This window comes from Vitis vinifera, chromosome 18 (assembly GCF_030704535.1).
Source record: "Vitis vinifera cultivar Pinot Noir 40024 chromosome 18, ASM3070453v1".
Classification (NCBI taxonomy): domain Eukaryota; kingdom Viridiplantae; phylum Streptophyta; class Magnoliopsida; order Vitales; family Vitaceae; genus Vitis; species Vitis vinifera.
The window spans coordinates 3366421-3388886 of NC_081822.1; the positions used below are offsets into that span (position 1 = coordinate 3366421).

The 22466-nt window shown below is 35.9% G+C and overlaps 4 protein-coding genes across 10 annotated transcripts; 3 read left to right on the top strand and 1 right to left on the bottom strand.

The window, feature by feature from the left end:
• Window positions 1-2303: 2303 nt before the first annotated feature.
• On the top strand, window positions 2304-3860 carry LOC100232939 (flavonol synthase/flavanone 3-hydroxylase). Its single transcript, XM_002285802.4, has 3 exons — window positions 2304-2830; window positions 3114-3441; window positions 3512-3860. The coding sequence occupies exons 1-3, from the start codon at window positions 2364-2366 to the stop codon at window positions 3722-3724; spliced, it is 1008 nt and encodes a 335-aa protein (XP_002285838.1). The 5' UTR covers window positions 2304-2363; the 3' UTR covers window positions 3725-3860.
• Window positions 3861-7098: 3238 nt separating this feature from the next.
• LOC100243852 (flavonol synthase/flavanone 3-hydroxylase-like) lies at window positions 7099-9231 on the top strand. Its single transcript, XM_002284377.5, has 3 exons — window positions 7099-7711; window positions 8327-8654; window positions 8871-9231. The coding sequence occupies exons 1-3, from the start codon at window positions 7245-7247 to the stop codon at window positions 9081-9083; spliced, it is 1008 nt and encodes a 335-aa protein (XP_002284413.1). The 5' UTR covers window positions 7099-7244; the 3' UTR covers window positions 9084-9231.
• Window positions 9232-10396: 1165 nt separating this feature from the next.
• Window positions 10397-12251, top strand: LOC100249002 (flavonol synthase/flavanone 3-hydroxylase). Its single transcript, XM_002284374.4, has 3 exons — window positions 10397-10859; window positions 11523-11850; window positions 11925-12251. Exons 1-3 carry the CDS (start codon window positions 10585-10587, stop codon window positions 12135-12137), a joined length of 816 nt encoding a protein of 271 aa, XP_002284410.2. The 5' UTR covers window positions 10397-10584; the 3' UTR covers window positions 12138-12251.
• A 274-nt stretch (window positions 12252-12525) lies between these two features.
• LOC100254107 (uncharacterized) lies at window positions 12526-22352 on the bottom strand. 7 transcript variants are annotated; one of them, XM_019216486.2, is made up of 8 exons: window positions 21794-22352; window positions 21575-21622; window positions 19381-19791; window positions 19147-19224; window positions 15483-15581; window positions 14510-14702; window positions 13894-14318; window positions 12526-13194 (listed from the first exon to the last, which is right to left on the bottom strand). In XM_019216486.2, the coding sequence occupies exons 1-8, from the start codon at window positions 21944-21946 to the stop codon at window positions 12976-12978; spliced, it is 1626 nt and encodes a 541-aa protein (XP_019072031.1). In that variant the 5' UTR covers window positions 21947-22352; the 3' UTR covers window positions 12526-12975. The 7 variants fall into 7 exon arrangements, with proteins under 7 accessions (XP_019072031.1, XP_010664243.1, XP_010664242.1 ...); XM_010665941.3 differs by having other exon boundaries at window positions 19381-19826; window positions 21978-22351; XM_010665940.3 differs by having other exon boundaries at window positions 21978-22024.
• Window positions 22353-22466: the final 114 nt, after the last annotated feature.

Sequence of the window (22466 nt, forward strand, 5' to 3'; positions counted from 1 at the left end):
ATGAATGAGAGGAAAATGGGTGTGGTGGAGGATGCTTGATTCCTGCAAGCTTGAGTGAGGAAATAGGTATGATGACCTAGAGAGAGAGGTGGATAGATGAACGATGGATATGGTGGATAAGGAAAAAAGACATGGAGATGAGATGACGACACGCTTACATGAGAATAGAGATGGGGGTCATGCAGAGTGAAGACATGTGCATGGACATAAACACAATGGGCAGGCCACCAGCAGATGCGCCTCCACGTCTAGTCGACGAATATGCTTGGTAGTATGCAACCTTGGGTATTTGCTGACTGTGAAAGCTTGGAGAAAACTGAAAAGGTCTGTTCTCATCATCATTGAAAACCTAGATTCTAGCCACAAGGAGGCCATGGCTTGAAGCTTCACGGAAAGCAGCTGAGACTTTGGAGCCTTGAGTATGCACTCAGGGAGGAAAAGAAAACAAGGAGATAACAGGATAACAATAAGAAGAAGAACATGAAGACTTTAACCAGCATATCAGACCCATTTCATCATTTCATCCATGGGTCCAACATCCGGTGAGTTAAGATGAAAAAATACTCGTCAGAATAGGGCATAAAACACAACAAACTCTTCCAATATTTAATCAGTAATCACCAAAACAGAACAACCCAACAAGCAAAAATGAAAAATCACTGAGAATCGAACCTGGACAGTCTGAAAAAAAAAGGAAAATATACAAAAAAACAAATGGTCATACCTGGAAATCTCCCTTCTCAGCTCTGTGTCTTGGACTCTTCCCAGCAACTCTACGCTCTTGTGTTCTTAGCTTCCTCTCAAGTTCAACCAATACTCTTTCCCTCAAAACTCCCAGAAAAACTCCTCCGTTCTTCTACAATTTTTTTTTTTCAAAACCTCCCTTTGTTTTCCAGATTTTTGCCTTTTTTTTTACGATCTCTATCGCAACCACCTTTTCTGTCCCTCTACCATGCTGTCACCTCCAACCCTCTCTCAAAAGCAAGACCCTCTGCTCCTCTACAATGCTGTCACCTCCAACGATCTCTGCAACAACTACCTTTCCTTCTCTCTCATCCGCGCCCCTTAACGGCCTGCGGGACCCCCTTCTAGAAAGTTCTTCCACGTGTCAAAGTCCTATTGCAGCTTCAAAAAGCGAGGTTGATTCCTTATGGCCACTAAGGATGTGACACGTGGCCCGCTAGGATAGTGACACCTGGCTAAAAATGTGATCTGTAAAAACAAATAGAGAAAAAGTGACCCATGCCTAAATGGGGGTCTACAATAACAATTTTTATTCTTTTTTAAAACCAGACCAATGCAAACATAGTTAATCGACCTATTATAAGATATTCATGAGATGATGTATGAAATTTGAGTTATTGTACAATGGTATTACACTAACTGTACAAGACAAATTTACTAATTATACAAGGGTGTACAAAACTACTTTTTGTTAAGGATTTCAAGTGATTTTGAAAAACTTTCCCATTTTTTTCCACTCAAAGATTTTTTCCTCACTTAAGAATTGTTTCAAATTTTATTTTTAAATTTCATCATCAAAATTTTGTAATTATATATTTTGTTTTTGTAGTTTTAACAATGTTCTTTCTTTCCATTATTATTTTTTCTTTTTTTTGTGAAATTTTATCCAAATGAATATATATTTAAAATTATAATCATATTTATTAAATTTTTTTACTAAGATTATCTTTAATTGTTTTAATATATTTATACTCATTTATTTAAAAAATAAAAAACTATTTTTTTTAAACATGTTTTATTACCTTTCAAGTAAAAAATTAGATAAGTATGAAAGTCAATAAAAAAAAATTAAATACCACTTTCAATAAGATAAAATTTTATATAATATATTTTATTTAAAATTTAATTTCTAAAGTTTAACTAATTGTATTGACAATTTTCTTATTGTGAGTTAAAATACTTTATATTAGTCTATCTAGATAAGAAATATTATTAATATAATATTAAAATTTCATATCTTACTTTTTTTTTTAAATAAATTTATCATTTTAAAAATTTTAAAATAAAAAGATTAAAAATTAAAAAGGTAAAAGGATATTTGAAATTTTGGATGACAATGTTTGGAAAGCATGGGTACGAATTAATAAAAAAAATACTGCACGAAGAGGCTCACGTCATATTGTTTTTGTACAATTTTTTATTCTTTTAAATCAATTAAATCTGCCATGTCAACCTTCTATTTTGGAAATGCAGTTTGCTTTTCCTTAATTGTAGGCTGATTTTTCTTATCAAATAAGTTGAATCATTCGATGGGTGGGTGGGTTTTTAGTGAAATTCCAAATATGCATGGGAATTGGTAATAAAGGCTACAGCTTGTTGAAACCTGGTGGTAGGCGATAATGGACATGGAGAGGGTGCAAGCCATTGCCTTTTCCTTCATGACGGAGGGGCGCATCCCACCAGAGTTCATTAGATCTGAGAAGGAACAACCTGCCATCACAACCCTTCATGGGTATGACCCTCAAATCCCCACCATTGATTTCAGCGACCCAGATGAGGACAGCCTCACACGTCTCATTGCCGAGGCTAGCAGGGATTGGGGGATGTTCCAGATCGTGAACCATGGCATTCCCACTCACGTTATCAACAATTTGCAGAAAGTTGGTGAGGACTTCTTTGCCCTCCCGCAAGTGGAAAAGGAACTTTACGCCAAGCCTCCCGATTCCAAGTCTATTGAAGGCTACGGAACAAGGCTACAAAAAGAAGAGGAAGGAAAAAGAGCTTGGGTTGATCACCTCTTCCATAAGATCTGGCCTCCTTCCGCTATTAACTACCAGTTCTGGCCCAAAAATCCTCCTTCTTACAGGTCTGGAGATTAGCGCATATCGCACATAATATCACCCAAAAGCAGGCGCATTGCATGTTTTGGAATCCGTACCATTTCTATATTTCCAGTGTCATTATACCCTTAAAATATACAGTCAGTCTTGAAATTCTTTATTTTCAATTTCAAGGCTTCTGTTACTGTTTCTTCATTTAGGCAAACATGATGCTAATGCTATGGAAATGAGTGATTTTGGCAGAAATCCGCATGATAATTGTCCAGAATTTCAATATTGCTTGGATTAACTTGTGAAGATTGATAGCAGGGATGCGAATGAGGTGTATGCCAAGTGCCTGCGAGGAGTGGCAGACAAACTGTTTAGTCGATTGTCGGTAGGGTTAGGGCTGGGAGAGAAGGAGCTTAGGGAGAGTGTAGGTGGAGATGAATTGACGTACCTTTTGAAGATTAATTATTACCCACCATGTCCTCGCCCGGATCTGGCTCTTGGCGTGGTTGCCCATACTGATATGTCAGCCATAACCATCCTTGTTCCGAATCATGTTCAGGGGCTTCAACTCTTTAGAGATGACCATTGGTTTGATGTCAAGTATATCCCTAATGCCCTTGTCATCCACATCGGCGATCAGTTGGAGGCCAGTCTCTATCTCTCTCTCTCATATATGTATATATAAAGATTACATAACAGCGCTATGTTATGTGCAGATTTTGAGCAATGGCAAGTACAAGAGTGTGCTCCACAGAACAACTGTAAAAAAGGATATGACCAGAATGTCATGGCCGGTGTTCTTGGAGCCGCCGCCTGAGCTGGCTATAGGTCCTCTTCCAAAGCTCACCAGCGAAGACAATCCACCAAAATATAAGAAGAAGAGGTATTGTGATTATGTATATTGTAAGCTTAACAAGATTCCCCAGTAAATTAACCCAACCAAGCATTGTGATCAATCTTGTATAAGAGATTCAAAGTTTTATTTAATCCTTTTCCAGTGTACATGCATGCGTGGGATTTCCACTGATTAAAAAGTGATCAGTCTTCCAATGAGATGAAGGGATTCAAAATCATGCTTGTTATTCTTAGCTTTCCATAAATCTTGTTGACCAAAGCTAATAAAAGGTGACACTAGATAATTAAATTTTGACAAGAATGTAAATTATCATGGTCTGTCTCATTCAAATATGGATAAGTTAGGAAGAAAAATATTGGAAGGAATTAAATTTTCTTATCCAATTTGTAAAAAAAAAAAAAAAAAACACAAAGAATTATTTTTTAAAAATTCTTCCTTGTTTATATTAAAAAATTTATAAAAATTGAAAACAATATTAAACTTAGAGTTAATTTTTATTTTATTTTTTCCTACATTTCTTCCCAACTTCACGATGAAGATGACAACCAATATTCGTGTTATTTGTGTTCTACAATTACACTAACTATTTGTATATAAAAGAACTTGAAAATGACCTTGTTATATATATTAGCACGATGAAGACGATAACCAATATTCGTGTTCTACATCTATATATAGAAGAACTTGAAAATGAGTTGTTACTGTGAACGTGGTCTCCTCCAAAATCCTAGAGAATATTTTTCGGTTAAACATTAAACCAATGAAAAGTACTACACGTAGAAAACTGCATAATTATAGTCTATAGATATAAGAGAAGGACCTTCTAGAGCCTAGTGAGAATCACATTGCACCAACAATATATATATTTAATGACTTAAATTCCGAGAGACCCAAAATAAAGGTTTGACCCTAAAGGTTTCTCCTATTTCACGTTGGCAGTCAACTAAAACACTCTGAATTTTTTATTTTTTATTTTTCACATATAAGTCCCACTAGGTTTTTACCAACTAACAATATTTCAAATCTTACTCAAACACATTAAGATTTAATAAACATCATTGCATTCCAAAATAAAATTTCATAAAAATCCCCTTAATCAAATTAAGGTCTTATTTCATTATCCATAATTCACTTATTACAAGGTCTCAATACCACAAACACAATAAAAAAAATAAAACACATTCCACTAAACCGCTGCAGAGGCATCCTGAAGTCCTCCTTGTCCCACCTGTGGATCTTCAAGAGTGATATCTGCATTTAAAAATATATATATAAAAAAAAGGGTAAACATTTCCACATTGCTCAGTAGGGTGCCTAACACTCAAAGGGTTAATGGGGGATTTCTATATTTCAATAACCCAAACACAACAGTTTACCAATATAAATCAAGTCACACAATTTAACATATAACATTATACTCAATCCCACAACATACAATCATTAAATGAATGCATATGAACGTGTGACACACAGTCATACAATACACTATCGTTCTCGGGCTTTCACCGAAGGATATGCGTCCGTACCCAAATATACTCCCCATTTGGAGTCTTCTCGAGGTAAACTTTTGGGTCTTTCACCCTAGGGATCTCTCTCCCTTCTTAGTTCGCCTCACACGGGCTTTCACTTTTCATCACTATTTTTTTATTTTCTCCATTTCATACACTTTTCACAATTTTTTTTTCTTCATACAACCATGATGCAAATGAATGCCACAAACTCCAAAATTCCTCAATAATTTCAACAATTCCAACATTTTCAATAACCCAATAAAATAAAATTTTCACATTAAAATTCCCGAATATATACCAACGAATTTTCGGAAATTCACACATCAATATACTTGAATTTATATCACAAATTTCAGAATTTTTCAATAATTCTAATAATTCCTAATATTTGAAAATAACTAATTTTTCACAATAAAATTACCGCAAATATTCCAATCAATTTTCAAAAATTCATAAATCACTAGATTTGAAATCTTGCCCTAATTCCAGAATTTTCCTACATTTCTAACAATTTTTAACAACCTAAAATAGTTATTTATCAATTACAAAGAATTCCAAAAATTACAAAAAAATTCAGAAAAAATCTCAAATCATTCCAAAAAATTCACACAACATCACAATTACCTACTTAACTCATAATTATCAGATTTATAATTTTTTCCAATGAAAAATACATTAAATTTGAGTTTTAGGGTTAGTTTTCCCCTACCACAAATTTGAGAATTTGGCCGTTAAAAACAAAATCAGCCACCGTAGACTTGTTCCTCTAGTCGAATAGAGCACTTCCTCCGAATTTGGGCCGAAATGGAGGTCGTTTGGCCATCCAAACGGCCGGTCAAATCTCCGACGAGAACCCCAAAATTCCACAGCCGCTGCTCCTTTCTTCTCCCCGCGTTCTGCCCTTTTCAAAAACTCCCTTTTTCCTTTTTTTTTTTTTTTTTTTTTTTTTTTAACAGCCCACTTTTGTATTCCTACCACTACCGGCCACTAAAGCCCAAAAACAAGGCCCAAAGATTTTATTTCCATCCATACTTATGGGCCACTCCCAAAAACTCATTTGCATAAAGAAAATTTTATTTCTTTTATTTTTACTTTTCTTTTATTTATTCTAATTGTTTTATTTGATTTCCAATTCTTTTTTTTTTAACACATAAATTTATTTATTAACACTAATCTAAAATTAATTTTTCTCAATTTTATTATTCATCAATTTAATTTAATTTTTCTTAATTAATTCTAATTAATTTTGAATTAATTCATTTTTTTTTCGTTTTTCGTTTCCGAAAATTTTCAATTTTTAAAATCTTAAGAAATTTTCTACCCTAAGGCTGATATGGCATAAAATTTCAACTCGTCTATTTGACCGACACAATAAAATGAAATTTACCAATCCGAAATTGACACGTGTTCTTTAAACACTTTTTTTTTTTTTTACTTTTCAACCATCACATAAAATAAGACTTTTCAAACTAAAAATACTAACGTGTCATAAAATATCCGATCATTACATATATTATTTTTGTAATAATAATTCTGAATACAGATAAGAAAGGAATAGTTCATATGATATTTATTGAAGTGTGGCGGTTACCCTGAAGTGAGTAAAAGGTTTTTATCTCTCGACCAAAAGATCATTTTTGTGGTGATAATTCTAAATTACCATAAGACGGTGACAGTCTATATGGCATTTAGTGATGTGAGGTCGATATCCGAAAGAGACAACAGTTCTTTTCTCTCAGGCAGAGAGCGATGCCATTTCTAAACGGGGGCCAATTAGTTAAAGCAACTGGAAATTATATATATATATATATATATATATATATATATATATATATATATATATATAACAATCTAAAAAAATTAATTATGCCACTCAGAGAACAACCGCAAGTGATCAATCCGATAAATTTTAGCTAAATCCTACCGACACGTGTTTCCTCTTTTCGATTTAAGATACATGTAGTAAGAAGGCCCACGAGACGCTTAAAATTGGATTGTTATGCATTTGAGGCCATCTCCCTATAAGAAAAAGACTGAGAGGTGTAAGGTGAGAGACAACCCTAACCATTTTGGCGAGGCACAATGGCGGTAGAGAGAGTGCAAACCATCGCATTTTCATCCATCTTGGTGGACACCATCCCACCCGAGTTCATTAGATCTGAAAAAGAACAACCTGCTCTCACAACCTGTCTTGGGTGTATCCCTCAAGTCCCCACCATTGATTTCAGCGACCCAGATGAAGGCAACCTCACAAGATTGATTGCGGAGGCTAGCAGCGAGTGGGCGATGTTCCAGATTGTGAATCATGGCATTCCTAGTGAGGTTATTACCAATTTGCAGAAGGCTGGCAAGGAGTTCTTTGAGCTCCCACAAGAGGAAAAGGAACTTTACGCCAAGCCTCCTGATTCCAAGTCCATTGAAGGCTATGGAAGCAAGCTGCAAAAAGAAGTGGAGGGCAAGAAAGCTTGGGTTGATCACTTGTTCCATAACATCTGGCCCCCTTCTGCTATCAACTATCAGTACTGGCCTAAAAACCCACCTTCGTACAGGTTTGAAATACCGTCATTATTTTACCTGCATTATGCTAGCTCTTTTCTTGGCATTTACCTTTTCTTTTACACACTGCTTCATCCTCATCTTCATGTGACATGCACCTCAAAAGCTGAACACTTTGTATTTTTTCTTTTATCATTTTGTTGGGAAGGGAGGGACAAAGAGAGAGTGAGATGTTTTTACTTTCTTTTTTTTCCTTCTAAGAACCACCTAATCTCGTTTGGACAATACAAACGAAAAGCTTAATGAAAATAAATATATTTTTGTAATCAATTTTTTTTTCAATAATCACGTTTTTGTATTTTTAAACATAATCTTTCTAAATATCACATTTTCTGTAAGCCGAGCGAATATATTCTCGAAAATTCAAAATATTGGTCATAATTGAAAAATAAATTTAAAAGTTACTTTTGAAAAAATTGGTCTGAATGAGTAAGATAATTTTTATTTTTTAGTGTTTGGACTGACGAAGCCAGCTTGCCCCCATGAAACCAATTTTTTCTGGCTCCGCCAATGGACAAGTCTACTAAAAAACAGATAAGACCTGAATCATATTGAATGTATTTATGGAGTTTTATTTTATCAATCATTTCCCTCTTGAATAATCTCAGGGCTGTGAATGAAGAGTACTGCAAGTGGGTACAACCAGTGGGACATAGGTTACTCAGTTTGCTGTCATTAGGGTTAGGACTGGAAAAAAATGAGCTCAAAGAGAACGTGGGTGGTGATGAATTGAAGTACCTTTTGAAGATCAATTATTACCCACCATGTCCTCGTCCAGACCTGGCTCTCGGGGTGGTTGCCCACACCGACATGTCCTCCATTACCATTCTCGTTCCCAACGAAGTTCAGGGCCTGCAGGTCTTTAGAGATGATCATTGGTTTGATGTCAAGTACATCCCTGATGCCCTTGTCATTCATATTGGTGACCAGTTGGAGGTTCGTCTTTCTTTCTTTCCTTCTCACACAATTTCTTAATCATTTTTTCCCTTCAAAATTAGCTAGGGTTTGTTGTATACATCATGTTTCAAAATCTTCCCATCATCATATCACGCCAGTTTGACGTTATTTACATTCTAACTTCATTATAAGACCAGGGGCTTCGTATACAATTAAGATAGAAGCATTAAAGAATTAAATAACGTTGTTTTGCAGATTTTGAGCAATGGCAAGTACAAGAGTGTGCTTCACAGAACAACTGTGACCAAGGAGATAACCAGAATGTCGTGGCCTGTGTTCTTGGAGCCGCCATCGGAGTTGGCCATCGGTCCTCTTCCAAAGCTCATTAATGAAAAGAATCCACCAAAATATCAGAAGAAGAAGTACTGTGATTATGTCTATTGCAAGCTTAACAAAATTGCCCAGTAAATTAAGGACGCACCTTTCTTTGATCTTTTGTAGTATGTCTTTTTCAGCGTCCACTTCTGCATGTCGGGAAGTTGAATACTTTATATGTGACGGTTCTATTTATTAGAAAAATGTGATTCTTTTGCCGCTTGTCGATTTGAGATCTTCAGATCGAACTCTTCAAACTCTCAATTGAGAACTCCAAAAGAGAATCAGAGATTTATTTAGAGATTAAATCAAGATCATAAATTTCACAAAAGTCAGTCATATTTGCATGTTTACTATCTCCACCATCATAGAAGCTTTAAGTAAAGATGACGAAGAACATCTAATTCCATTAATTACAGTGGGCCTGCTCTCCTGTTTCCGATTTGAGGTCAAGGGTAATTAGTTGGTTGGCTGGCTAGCTTTGAAGTCAAAACTGAGGTATGGCCGTACGGCTAGGTATCTAAGAATTAAAAAATCTTGGAATTGAAAAAATGGGTCACCAATTTAATAATGGATGGGTCCCCCTCCCCTATCGCCCATGCCTTCAATACTTAAAATCAAACATATATGTATATAAAAGACCTTTGATTTGGATGATGATGCATATGCAGGATTATTGGTTTGAATAATGTGGCTCGATATTCAAAGGTAGAACAAAGTATTGCCGCTATTGCCTGGGTACAGACTGTGCAGTCGCCATGATAAGGTTGGTACATGCTTTTAAGCGGATCAGATTTTACTGCGTCAACCTCACATTGCTTCAGGCGGTTTTGTTCCGTGGAATAAATTCCAATCATCTCATGGCCTTTTTTTAGTTAATTCTGTCTCAAAAACTTTATGAGACCAAGATTGATGTCACGAAATCTTTAATTCCTTATTATAATTGGTCCACTGAGACAGCAGTTGAACGTGGATCCTCCTTATTGGACCAATTCACAGTTGTCATTCAGCATTGATCGTCCTCGTTCTACCATGTAAATTATAAATTAAACTCTCCATGATACGTGTAAAAAAGGGTGCCTCCACGTATATTACATTTGTAAATAATCAAAGGGGGCGAGGCCATTTGATTTGTTGACATTCAAAATTGTGGATAAATTGTGGGTATTCGGTTTGACCTCTTCTGGGAATTGAGTGCTTGTGGGATGTGATCCATGATCCATCCACATTGTGACGAAGATAGTAATGGTATTCCACATCAGTCCTAATTACTAATTAGTGTGCTGCGACTCTCTCTATAAAAGGGGGTTGGGGGATAGGAGAGAGTTGCATCCGTGCATATGTCCTGCTATTCAAAGCAACAGCTACCAGTTGAGACTTAGCCATTTTTGTAGAACCGCCAACGGACATAGAGAGAGTGCAAGCCATTGCCTTTTCGTCCTTATCGGAGGGCACCATCCCACCCGAGTTCATTAGATCTGAAAAAGAAGAGCCTGCTATCACAACCTTCCATGGCTATGTCCCTCAAGTTCCCACCATTGATTTCAGCGACCCAGATGAGGCCAACCTCACAAGATTGATTGCGGTGGCCAGTATGGAGTGGGGAATTTTCCAAATTGTCAACCATGGCATTCCCTTTCATGTTATTACCAGTTTGCAGAAAGTTGGCAGGGAGTTCTTTGAGCTCTCACAGGAGGAGAAGGAACTCTATGCTAAGCCTCCGGATTCCAAGTCCATTGAAGGCTATGGAACCAAGCTTCAAAAGGAAGTGGAAGGCAAGAAAGCTTGGGTGGATCACTTGTTCCATAAAGTCTGGCCTCCTTCTGCCATTAACTACCACTTCTGGCCCAAAAACCCACCATCTTACAGGTCTGCAACACTTTGGATCATTTGCTTTACATGCCTTCATATTTGTATTATACTTATACTAGCCGCACGACACAATGCATTTTGACGCCTACTTATGTTTGGTTGAGAGGTTAGAATAGAATAAGATAGGATTTGTATATATTACGGTATGGTATGTCATTTAATAAGATATGTTTATCCTCATGTATATTTCCGGTATATGATATAGTATCTTTACTTATTATATCCAATGAATATGAAATAATATCGTTAATTATTATAACCGGTGATATCATATCTTAAGATGTTATATCCAATTATAATATTATGTTAGTTTTATATTTAATTTTTTAAATAAATAAAAAAGAAATGAAACATATATTAATTTTCTATGTTTAATAATTGTTTGAAATAAAAAATATTTTTTATTTCAATATTTGTTATTAAAAAAATTTAAAATTTCTATTACATGTCATGCTATTTTTTTAAAAAATTATAATTTAAAATTTAGTAAATATTTATTTATTTATTTATTAATAATATTCATTGATGATTAAAATATCTAAAATCTATGAATAAATTTTTTTTATGTTATTCAATATATAAAAATATTTTATATATTAATAGTACTTTACAATAGATGTTATAAAAGTTGATTAAAATTAAAGTTAATTTTGGTGACAGGGATGCTAATGAGGAGTATACAAAGTGTTTGCGGGGAGTGGCGGACAGGCTCTTTAGCCGATTATCATTAGGATTAGGGTTGGACGAGGATGAACTGAAGAAGAGTGTGGGTGGCGATGAATTGACGTACCTTTTGAAGATCAATTATTATCCACCATGTCCTCGGCCAGACCTGGCTCTCGGGGTGGTTGCCCACACTGACATGTCCTCCATAACCATGCTCGTACCCAATGAAGTTCAGGGCCTTCAGGTTTTCAGAGATGATCATTGGTTTGATGTCAAGTATATCCCTAATGCCCTCGTCATCCACATTGGTGATCAGTTGGAGGTCAGTTTCTTTCTGTCTCACATGATATTATATTTAATAAAACTCAATGTTTAAGAAATTATTGTTGTTTGCAGATTCTGAGCAATGGGAAATACAGGAGTGTTCTTCACAGAGCCACTGTGAATAAGGAGATGACGAGAATGTCATGGCCGGTATTCTTGGAGCCGCCACCGGAGTTGGCTATCGGCCCTCTTTCGAAGCTCATAAATGAGGAGAACCCACCAAAATACAAGGAGAAGAAGTACTGCGATTATGTGTATTGTAAGCTTAACAAGATTCCCCAGTAAATTATGGTCGTGTCAATATTTGAAATTGGGTGTATATGAAGTTGAATGTTTTGTTGATATATATATTTTCATATATGAAAGTTCGTTTATTCAAATGTTTGATTCTCTTGTCAACGAAGCCGTCAAAAACATACCTATTGTACTTTTTCTTAATCAGATGGTTTTTAGAAGTAGAAATTTGATAGAACCGTTGCTATAAAGCATGGTTATTATGAGCCGTTCAGATGGGGAATGTCCTGTGCACATCCCCAATTCTTGCTTTGCATGTGGGGGCTCTCAAATTGTTTCTCAATTAGATAGAACCACAGGGTCCAGGCGGGAATACTCTATTCATCCTTTTCTAATAATATAATATACCCCTGCCAATCGAGAAAACAGAGAAGAAAGAGCGTACCAATGATCTAAGCTTTTGTATTCTGTCACGGCAAAGATCTCATACATACACTACAAACTTTGATTCCCTGTTACACCCGTGATCTTAGCCACGAAAAAACTTTATAACCTCTCATTTAATCTTCAAGTTTGAATCAAAGCGGGCTATTCTGATCACTACGATTTCCATGAGCAATAACTAACTCAACTTGTATGGACTTTACAAAACACACTAGAGACAGCATATTCGTTATCGAAGCACGGCATCAGAATTAGAGCACAATGTGATTGGCTAGCTCAATTTTTTGGTGCCAGCAACAGGTTCACCTCGGGGCCTGTGAGGCATGCTCAGGTAGCACAAGGATCTTGTTTGTGCACGATGTAAAATCCGCATGATGTTGAGTTGATGTCAAGCCTATATGAAGGAAAGATCAAAGATCGAAGACAAGAAACTGGTCTCTACAATCTAATCGTATCCCTTCGTCCAGACGGGAACTGAGTATATCAGTGTGCCCAAGCCAAAGGAGAGAAATATTGTAAGCATGGCATATGCATATGCTCTCCAGGGATGATGGCTCTCTCTCATGGCATTAAACTCAGCAATGAAAGTAGAAACGGTGCTCAGACAGCCCAAAAATCCAAACTCTATACCTGTCACAATTGTATCACAATTTTTGGAATCCACCTGCACCAAACAGATCAAAGGATTCAAAACCTAAATAATATTCACACAGCAAGTAATTATGATTATGCCATGTAAAATTAAAGCCATAGGGCATGATTGCAGTTAAAGAAACCAAAAAAGGGTAGAGAAAAACAAATGCACCATTGAATACAGTTAATCCAATGAAGAAAAAGGGAATATAAGGAGGTAAACCCCATTTTTCTTTCAAAAAATAATAGCCTCAGTGGATAAAAACCAGTTATTATCACTGATAATGCAATCAAAGTGCTAGCAATAACCTAAAGAACGACGTTCAGACTGAAAACATTTGGGTTAGACTCCTCTTCGGTGTTCAATGAGTATGATCCATACGTAAATATTCAGATTTATAAACACGAGTACTGGTGTACAGGAGGTTCTGGAGCCCATGCCCTACCCCCAGAATGTGAATAATCCTACTTTAAGAAGTTATGTTGCTCACAAAACCCTACTGCGAAAGTTATGAGCTGCGTTTCTGATGTCTTTGGCATTTATTAAAGACCCCTACCAAGAAAAATATACTCTTTAACCCCAATGGAAAATTTCCTATCCATTATTGATGCAAGATTATGATCCATATGCTATTCAAATACAAACTTATGAATTGTACCCACAGACAGCAAAATGGAGGAAAAGAGGAGGGAGTGCAGTATGGATGGAAATCATTCAATAGAACCTCACCGCTTTTTTCAGTGTAGAGAGTCCTGCCATCACAGAAGCTGCTGAAACATTAGCAATCAAAGTCCCAAAAGGAACCCATTTGAACAAACCTGCTTTTCCTAACCCACGTCCATTAAATCGGGCCAACCACCATCTAATCCACACCCCTAGAGGTGCAACCATGCAACCCAACCACAGCTGTGCCTCACTGCTTCCGCTTTGAAACTCTCTTTTCTCCAATATTCCACATAGACTATATAACAAGCCCAGGATCAGCATCCCCACCACCATAACTGCTAAGTGACGTTTACAGCTGTCCACCCTCCAGTTGCCGTTGGATCTAAGGATGCCACGTTTTCCACCAGAATTTAGCCTTTTAAGAAGCCATCTAAAGCCCTTCGCGGTCTCAACACCAAAAATAATTGAATATGCAGCAAGAAACAAGCCTGTAAAGAACCAGAAGGTCAAAAACTCATCTTACAGCAAGTGGATTCGCCTATACTGCTGAGTGTTTGTTGCCAAATTTGAATAAGGGGACCAGCTGATATAGTTGAACCTTGAAATTTTCATTACTAGCCATGGTTCCAGCTTGTCAATGCCTCTACTATAACATGATTTTTACAAAATGACAAGTTACCTATGAGAAAGCCAAGCACAGAAAAAACCCACTGGCCATCAACACTGAGATCAAGCATTTTCTGATTCCAGCCACTGAAGGTTGTAAGGCTTCCTAAGTAACCGGTTGTCAATCCAATGGCTAGCTGATCTGAGACACTGGATATATCTCCTTTGAAGACAACGCCCCACCATCCCATTAAGAAAGAACCAGCCTAGCGAATGCACAAACAATTTCCATGAAATAACCATAATAAAGTTATAATGCAGAAAATAGTTAAGTATATGGTTGGGTGTGTGCCAAACCCAACCCCAAGGACAAACCTTCAAGGTCAAAGCCCAACCTTAAACAAGCATCAACATGAGGTGCTAATTTTTAGCCTAAATCAAGCTGAAAGTTTCACACTATGGATTGGCATGTTTTACGTGGTCTTAAGCTCACACTATAATGCCAAGTTAAATCATTTAGTGAAAAGAACCTAATTGAATGCCTTGAACTAGGTCTATGACCTCTGTTCTACCAAATTATTAGAACTAACCATCAGAGTATGTGCAATGCATGTCCCTGTAATCATAATCAAACCATTTAATTACTAACATTTTTATCAAAATATACTAATGCCATTTGCTGGGTTCCAATTGAGCCTAGTAGCATGATGCCTCAACCTAACAACTAGCCTATGGGAGGTTTTTTATAGCCTTAAATATAGCCAAAGCAAGGCATTGGAACAAACAAATGACACCAAAAGGTTGGAACCATAAATGAAGCCATTCTTGCAATTTCCATACATGTGATGGGTCACTTCTGTCTACAGCAAAATCATTAACACGGAAATGGGGCAAACATTTAAATATTAAAAGGAGACATCTGCATCATTCTCAAGTGTATGGATATCTATATGTGCGTGTGTGAGTGTGTGTGTGTGTGTGTGTGTGTGTGAGAGAGAGAGAGAGAGAGAGAGAGAAAGAGAGGGAGGGAGGAAGGAGAGAGAGACCATATTAGAAGGAAGATCAAGGTACAGAATGCTTTGGTTGCTTGTCAAGCTGGCAACTCCAGGACCAAACAATTTTTGCAGCAAATACCTTGTTAAAGCCTACAACATATAGCATGGAAAAGGTGAGTATTTTGCAATCAACACATGCTACTTTAAACACTTTCCCCAAACTTTAAAAAAAGAAGAAGAAGGAGAGAAAGAAAGAAGGCAAACTAGTTTCTAACACTGGACTCAGATCTTCCGTCATTGATATAAGTTAAATAGCAAATCCAAGTGGTTCCAAGAAATCGTATCATCATTGTATTAAGAAGAATAATATTAAAAGACACATCAACATCAGCTGCTCCTTTTAGAGCATAATACTGGCCAACAAAGGCAAATGTTATTCTTATAACGAGTTTGGCCAACACAAAAAAGTTGAGATAGATGTGTACAAAGAAAATGAAAGCTGAAATAAGACACATTATATGAAATTGAGGAAGCGGGACTCAAAATATGGAACCAATTCATATTTACAGGTATAAAGATAAAACTGACAACAGAACCAATAAGCAACTTAGGCAAATCAAAATGCAAACAGAAAAAGGGAGAAGCAAATTTTTAGGCTCACTGGGAAAAGCTTAACCATGAAAATAGGAACAGAAGTCAGAAGTCCAAAAGTGTAAAAGTCTGACCAAGAAAGATTTTCATGACAAGCAGGGCCCATCACAATTTGCAAAAAAGTTCCAGGTTTATTCCTGTCCTGTAGAGACCTTCAGTTACCCTTCATAAGCAACCAAATATTTCATATTAAAGAGAAATACAAACATAATAAAAAAGGAAAACCAAAAAGAAATAACTCCAAGAGAAATTACCATTGATGGTTAAGAGAGCAATGAATTGGAAAACAAAAATTTAGAGGTAACACAGCTTATTTGTATTGGGCCGCACAAATCACGTTTAAAATAATCTCAGAATGTTTAGTTGGGCACTTGTACATTTTTACAGTTTTCAAAATCAGTAAATTGAATCAGCAAGTTTTTTTGGGCAGTTGTCTATGAATTTGAGGTACATTTTTTTTATAGGTAATCTATGAATTTAAGCTACTTTGTTCAACAGAACATCCTATAGCCTTTCAGGATCCAACCTCTAAGTACCTACTGATAGAAAAATATTTAACCCTGTTGTTTTCATCCCTACCACCCTTCTGGATGTGAATTTAATATCACTGGGATCTAGGACCTCAGTTGGATCCAAGATCTAATTCTGGAAAGGGGGAAAAATAACTTTTATCCCCTCTCAACAATATTGGTGAGTGATTTCCAGGAGAACCTCTATTCGAGCTAGGTTTTCTGTTTCACAATTTGTTGACGCTATTTTCAAGTAACATTCATGTTAAGGCCAACGTGAACTGGTAATATATTGGGATATACCAACATCTTGCTGAGAGATGAAACATCGGTTAATCCTCTCATACCCCTGCATTCCATCCTACATTTTCAGAGAACATTGTACAACTTCAAAAAATTGATCAATTGCTCCAATAATGAGATAATGTCTCCCAATGCTAAACAGGCATATGAATTTGATCTTCTGGTCATTCTATTTTAATTGCTTACACTCCACAGCTCAATGATATAAGCTGAAATTTTTCAAAATTCAAATGACAAGAAATATCTGTGTAGTTTTGGAAGCATATAAAAGCAATTATAATCATATTTAGGAAACCAAGATTTAACATATTATATCAGACAAAGAACGAGCAGAACCAGACTTGGTTCCTCACCCCACATTAGCAATGACCCAAACCATCCCTAATGATCAATGCTAAAAAAATTTCAAAATTCCTTGGCTCTAAACTAAAAATTATGCTGTAGATAGAGTTAAAAGGGCTAAAAGCACCTTTTTGGAAAGAACCTATTTCATTGACCCAGTGGAACTAGAAATTTTGCATTGATTAACATAGACAGTTTCTAGACCCCAAATAGTTGCAGACCACATACCAGGAAATATTAGAGAAAGGAAATGCAACAATTAATATGCAATCAGCTGAATGTAATTTATTTCAGAAGCAAAATCCATTCATTTTACTCGTGTGGGAAGAAAAAATAATAGAAAAGAAGCTCCATGCTTTAAAACAGGACAAAGGATCAGGAGCGTGAGCAATAGGCAAAACATCATTAAAGTGAGAACAGCGTTAACATAACTTTGAAGGAGGGGAAAACCGTAAAAGGGGAACATGAAGCAAAAGTTGTTATTTTGGATATATTTTGAAGATGCAGAAATTACACAAAATATTCCAAATTTTAAAAAAATTTTAGAATTAAACACAAATGAAATCTAGTATGATGCACTATGTGAAAGAGTATAAGATACTCTGAAAGGAGGATTGTAAAATACCTAAGGTGAGCAATTTTATATGAAATGGCCATACCCAGGCTTAGACTTGCAATTTCACACTTCATATTCTAAGTAATTGGAGGACCTGAATTATTTACTTTCTAATTCTATGCCCTTTGGATTTGAAGAATCACATGGTGGAGAATTTCATCTGCAACTGTAGTTCTCTTGAAACAAGGGTTAAGTTTACTCATTTCTTTATAGCAGCAGTTGAATGCATATCATTTCTTTTCAGTGCATATCTTTATCAGATGCATTATGTTAATAGCAAATATCCGCAGCCACTGATCATGCAATAACATGTTAAAGCTAACAATCACGTTATCATTTGTAATTTCTGCGCATTACAAGTTAAGTATGATCAATGTTCCAGGTAGAATTGAGACCTTCTAAGAGGTATTATATAGATTAGATCCTGAGATTTCCTTTTAACAAGTGGCAGTTATTTAAATTCCAAGGTTATCCTTTCCCCATGAATACAGATTAGTTCCCTTTCTTGTGATGATGTGAAAGAAAAATCTAAAACTGCAGAGATCTTCAATATAATGATTCAATTATATTACCAAATCTTATCCCTGATCAATAGAGAATTCCAAATCAGCTAATTCAGTTCTACTGGTACAACTCATCAGGTTCTTGATCTTCAAGTACTTCTCATAATCTCACACCCCTCACATTTTAAAATGTGTTTACATTACAAATTTTGTGAGTTGAACTTGACTTCGTTATTTGCATGAGAAAACTACCCAACAACTTCAAGGTTGAACTTCTACGAGAAAATGGAAGTTCCATTATCTAACTTTTTCTAGCATACTTTCTTTGTTTTGCTATTCATATGATATCCATAAGCAATTTGTCAATATAAAATTTCAAGCACATTTCACAAGATTTTGCACATACTACAGCTGTATAGATTATCTTTCTTGTGCAAAAGAAAAGGTTGCCTTTTGTTCCAGTCATATACTGCCCCCTATACATGGAAATAATTTGGAAACATGTTTGATATGACACATATATGGGAGTCATTGTTTCCAATATCTCAACAGGCAACACGATAATAACCAATCCCAATATGTCATCAGGTAATGCAGAAATATGTACCCAAAAGTTGCTCCAAAGCACGAAAATTCAGAGTGAAGAAAGTGAACAGTAAAATCATGGTGAGAGGGCAATTAACAGATCGCAGTTCAGAATTCAGACACACAAAAATATGAATATTCCAATCAAAATAAACATTTGCTCCAATTCTCAGAAACTGTAAGACATAAAAAGTTCAACAAATTACCCCAAGAATCCCAAGAACAGCTAAATGAATGAGGCATGAGATATATTCCACCAACCATGGCAACTCTTTCTTATTGTCCTACATATAGAAACATGAAACAAAAAATTATCCATATGAATTCTATCAAGAGGAAACAGAGCAGAAAAATCATAAAATCCATGCCCACAAAGCTATTTTCCAATTGATCCCTGTAGACAATTACAAAAATGGGTACAACATTCATGGGAAACTCACTTCATCTTTGTCTGCAGAGTATACCATGGCATCTGATGAAAGCGGAGATATGATTTCTAATGGCAATGGAGATGCAGGGGAGACTGTATTTGCAGTGGCATCACGAAACCAAATTTCATGTGGTTTTAATAAAGAATTCTCTGGAATGGGAACCACTACTCCATTGTCTAACAGGTTATCAAAAGATAAGCGGAAGCTACTACTCTCACTAATCCTGTTGCTGTGAAGTGCCCGATCCCCAATATCTCCAGCCTGTGAAACAGTCTCACTCTCAATGTCATCATCCATTTGAGGGGGCACAGGACCTGGTAAACCACAAGAGCGTCTTCTTAATGAGGAGCCAGCACTGCTTGACCGGCCAAACGATCCACTTCGTGTTTCTTCCAAATCATTAGTCTTATGATCCATAACCTTTCAGAAGGAAAACTAGGCTTCATTCAGAATGACTTCAAAGCACCAATGAATAACAATGGTGAATCAAGCACAAAAAGGAGAAGATAAAAGATAAAATGACAGTGATAATGATAATTTGTGATCTCAACACTTGCAATTTCTGAAAGTCATAGTCAACTACCCAGTATTAAAACACAAATAAATAACAAGACATACAAATGTGAACAAGTTACGCCACCTAACAGATTCATTGAACAGCAAGTCAAGGTCAAAAATTATAAAAATATAAATGCTGTTTAAATCCAAATGTCGGCTACCATGATGCGAGGTAAGGGGAAATGAAAACATCAAAATCAATGGGACTGTAAACCATCCATATATTTGATTTTTTGTTTTTAGTTTAAAATTAGATTTCCTTGGGCAGCCAGAAGATTGGAATTCATAGGTGTTGCCCAGTGTTTGGCCAGCTGGCAGCTAAACCAAGAAGTTCTTGGATCTTTCTAACTAATTTATTAAAAACCACATAGCTGTGAAACATGAAAATAATACATTCTAGCATAGATAGAGAGCACCTTGGACGGTCAAAATTGTTTGCTTTGACACCAAGTTGTTGACTGCTTACTCCCTTAAGGTTGAAGCCTAAAGAAATGACTCAGGTTTCAAGATTCTAATACCAATATCAGGACACCCTAACATGATAAGATAAATTTGTATTCTCCTTGAAAAATAAAGATGAAGTATAACAACTCCCATCCATGTCTAATCATCAACGTTACACAGCTATTATTGCTTGTTACCACACATCAATCAAGAATCTCCTCAACCTTACCAGGATGGAGGAGGCTGAGCCATTCATTAAAATAAGTGAAACTGTTATTCCTGCAAATAAAGCACTTAGTTGCCATATGGACTAACTATAAATGTTTCTAAAAGTACACCCTAGTGTATTAGTGACAGTGAGATGATGGTAATGAAGGGATGAGAAGAAGGGAGATAGATTTCCACCAAGGAAAACAGTCAGGAGCAAGAAAGGAAACCAAACATAACATATTCTTAGACCTTAACACCAGAGCATGGGCACATGCAAGATGAGATCTACTAAGCTCTCCAAAAAGCATTATTATATTCCATGGAATCATAAGACCTTTTGATGAAAAGAAACAAAAGAAAATCATTTCCTACCACATTGTCAGTGAATCTTCAATATCAAACAACTATATTAATCTTTCACAGTTATTTAACTATTAACAACCAATAGATCAATCTCCACATCATGTACTCAAATGTTTTGAATGGGTTTTGGACCAAAATCAAGTGGATCCCACATCAGAGCATATCATAATCTTTTAAGTCTAAACTCAACCGTAAAGCAACAAAAGGGTAACTGAATAATGTTTCTTTAACTCTCGACCACTAGAAAAATAAGTAAAGTTATTTTTTTTTCAGTGAAGATGTGCTTCCACTAAGAGGGCAAAAGGCAAAGTAAAACACAAACCCCACTTCAATCCAATTGGATGTGAACCAGATGTTCCTAATTTGATATATATGCAGAAACTGGTGCTAAGAATATTGCTTTCAACTCTGTTAGCGATGTTTGTTATTCAAATTCGATCATAGATAAAATAAAAAAAAAAGCATCACTGTTGAGATATATACATACATACATATATATATATATATATATATATATATATAATTTAATTTTGAAGGCAAACAGAGAAAGAGACTCAAATCACACCATGAAACTAACTTAAAATGCCTTTTTGGGATTAAAATAATGGGATTGACACAGAAAGAGTACCGCAAAAACTGAATCCTCGGAATCTTCTTCTTCTTCTTCTTCAACAGCCTGCAGGGGGACGTCTATGTGAAACCAATAAAAGAGTAACCTTAAAAATATGTGAAATAACAAAGGAGAAATTTTTTTTGAACTCTGAGGAAATCAAACTCGGGTTTTCTAGGTTTAAAATCACTCCAACGGTAAAACCAACTTTTCCCGGAAACAAAAACGGGCTTTCGCCTCCATTCTATACACAATGTGATGCCCGTGAATTTGGCGACTCTCTTTTTCTTTTTTTTTCTTTTTTTGGTTGGGTGGGAAAGCTCTGGCGTTGGGACCAGCTAGAACGTTTAGAGAAAACAAAAGATTTTGATGCCGGAAACCATTTTGCATTGAAAACAAACGAGAAAAATCTGAGACTTACAGCTTCAATTTCTTTGCTTTCTCTTACAGTTTCTCGGCTTCCAATCAATTAGCAAATTGCAGATCTTGCTCGGAAAGGTATATTATGTTTGACAAACCAACACCCAAGACCCAAGGAAGCAATTCATACACAACTCTTCAAAGGCAAATTGTTGAATTGAAAAAAAATGCCTAGTCAATGATAAACAGTATGGCATAACTATTTTTTATTTCATAAATAGTTTCAATAAGACATCCCATTCATGGTGTTTAAGAAACAAATCATTCAAGCATTTTTTTTTTAAACAATGAACGATATGATTAGAAAATATGTGTGAAAATGAATTTATTTATATATCACAGCGAGAAAGCAATGCAGAGGTTGCGTCATTTGGGCTTAAAAACTCTACTTTTTTCTGAATGCGTAACGTAAAAGCTCGAATAAAGTCAACTCAAAAGAGCATATCTCTGCCAACCACGTGGGCATCTGTAATTGGATCTTTGTGATGCA

Coding starts and splice junctions, on each gene's coding strand:
- LOC100254107 (XM_019216486.2), bottom strand. CDS start 21,946: ATGCAAAATGGTTTCCGGCATCAAAATCTTTTGTTTTCTCTAAACGTT. Junction 21,623..21,793: donor ACATTGTGTATAGAATGGAG/GCGAAAGCCCGT, acceptor GTCCCCCTGCAG/GCTGTTGAAGAAGAAGAAGA. Junction 19,792..21,574: donor CCGAGGATTCAGTTTTTGCG/GTACTCTTTCTG, acceptor TCCTTCTGAAAG/GTTATGGATCATAAGACTAA.
- LOC100232939 (XM_002285802.4), top strand. CDS start 2,364: ATGGACATGGAGAGGGTGCAAGCCATTGCCTTTTCCTTCATGACGGAG. Junction 2,831..3,113: donor AAAAATCCTCCTTCTTACAG/GTCTGGAGATTA, acceptor GATTGATAGCAG/GGATGCGAATGAGGTGTATG. Junction 3,442..3,511: donor ACATCGGCGATCAGTTGGAG/GCCAGTCTCTAT, acceptor TGTTATGTGCAG/ATTTTGAGCAATGGCAAGTA.
- LOC100249002 (XM_002284374.4), top strand. CDS start 10,585: ATGGAGTGGGGAATTTTCCAAATTGTCAACCATGGCATTCCCTTTCAT. Junction 10,860..11,522: donor AAAAACCCACCATCTTACAG/GTCTGCAACACT, acceptor TTTTGGTGACAG/GGATGCTAATGAGGAGTATA. Junction 11,851..11,924: donor ACATTGGTGATCAGTTGGAG/GTCAGTTTCTTT, acceptor TGTTGTTTGCAG/ATTCTGAGCAATGGGAAATA.
- LOC100243852 (XM_002284377.5), top strand. CDS start 7,245: ATGGCGGTAGAGAGAGTGCAAACCATCGCATTTTCATCCATCTTGGTG. Junction 7,712..8,326: donor AAAAACCCACCTTCGTACAG/GTTTGAAATACC, acceptor GAATAATCTCAG/GGCTGTGAATGAAGAGTACT. Junction 8,655..8,870: donor ATATTGGTGACCAGTTGGAG/GTTCGTCTTTCT, acceptor GTTGTTTTGCAG/ATTTTGAGCAATGGCAAGTA.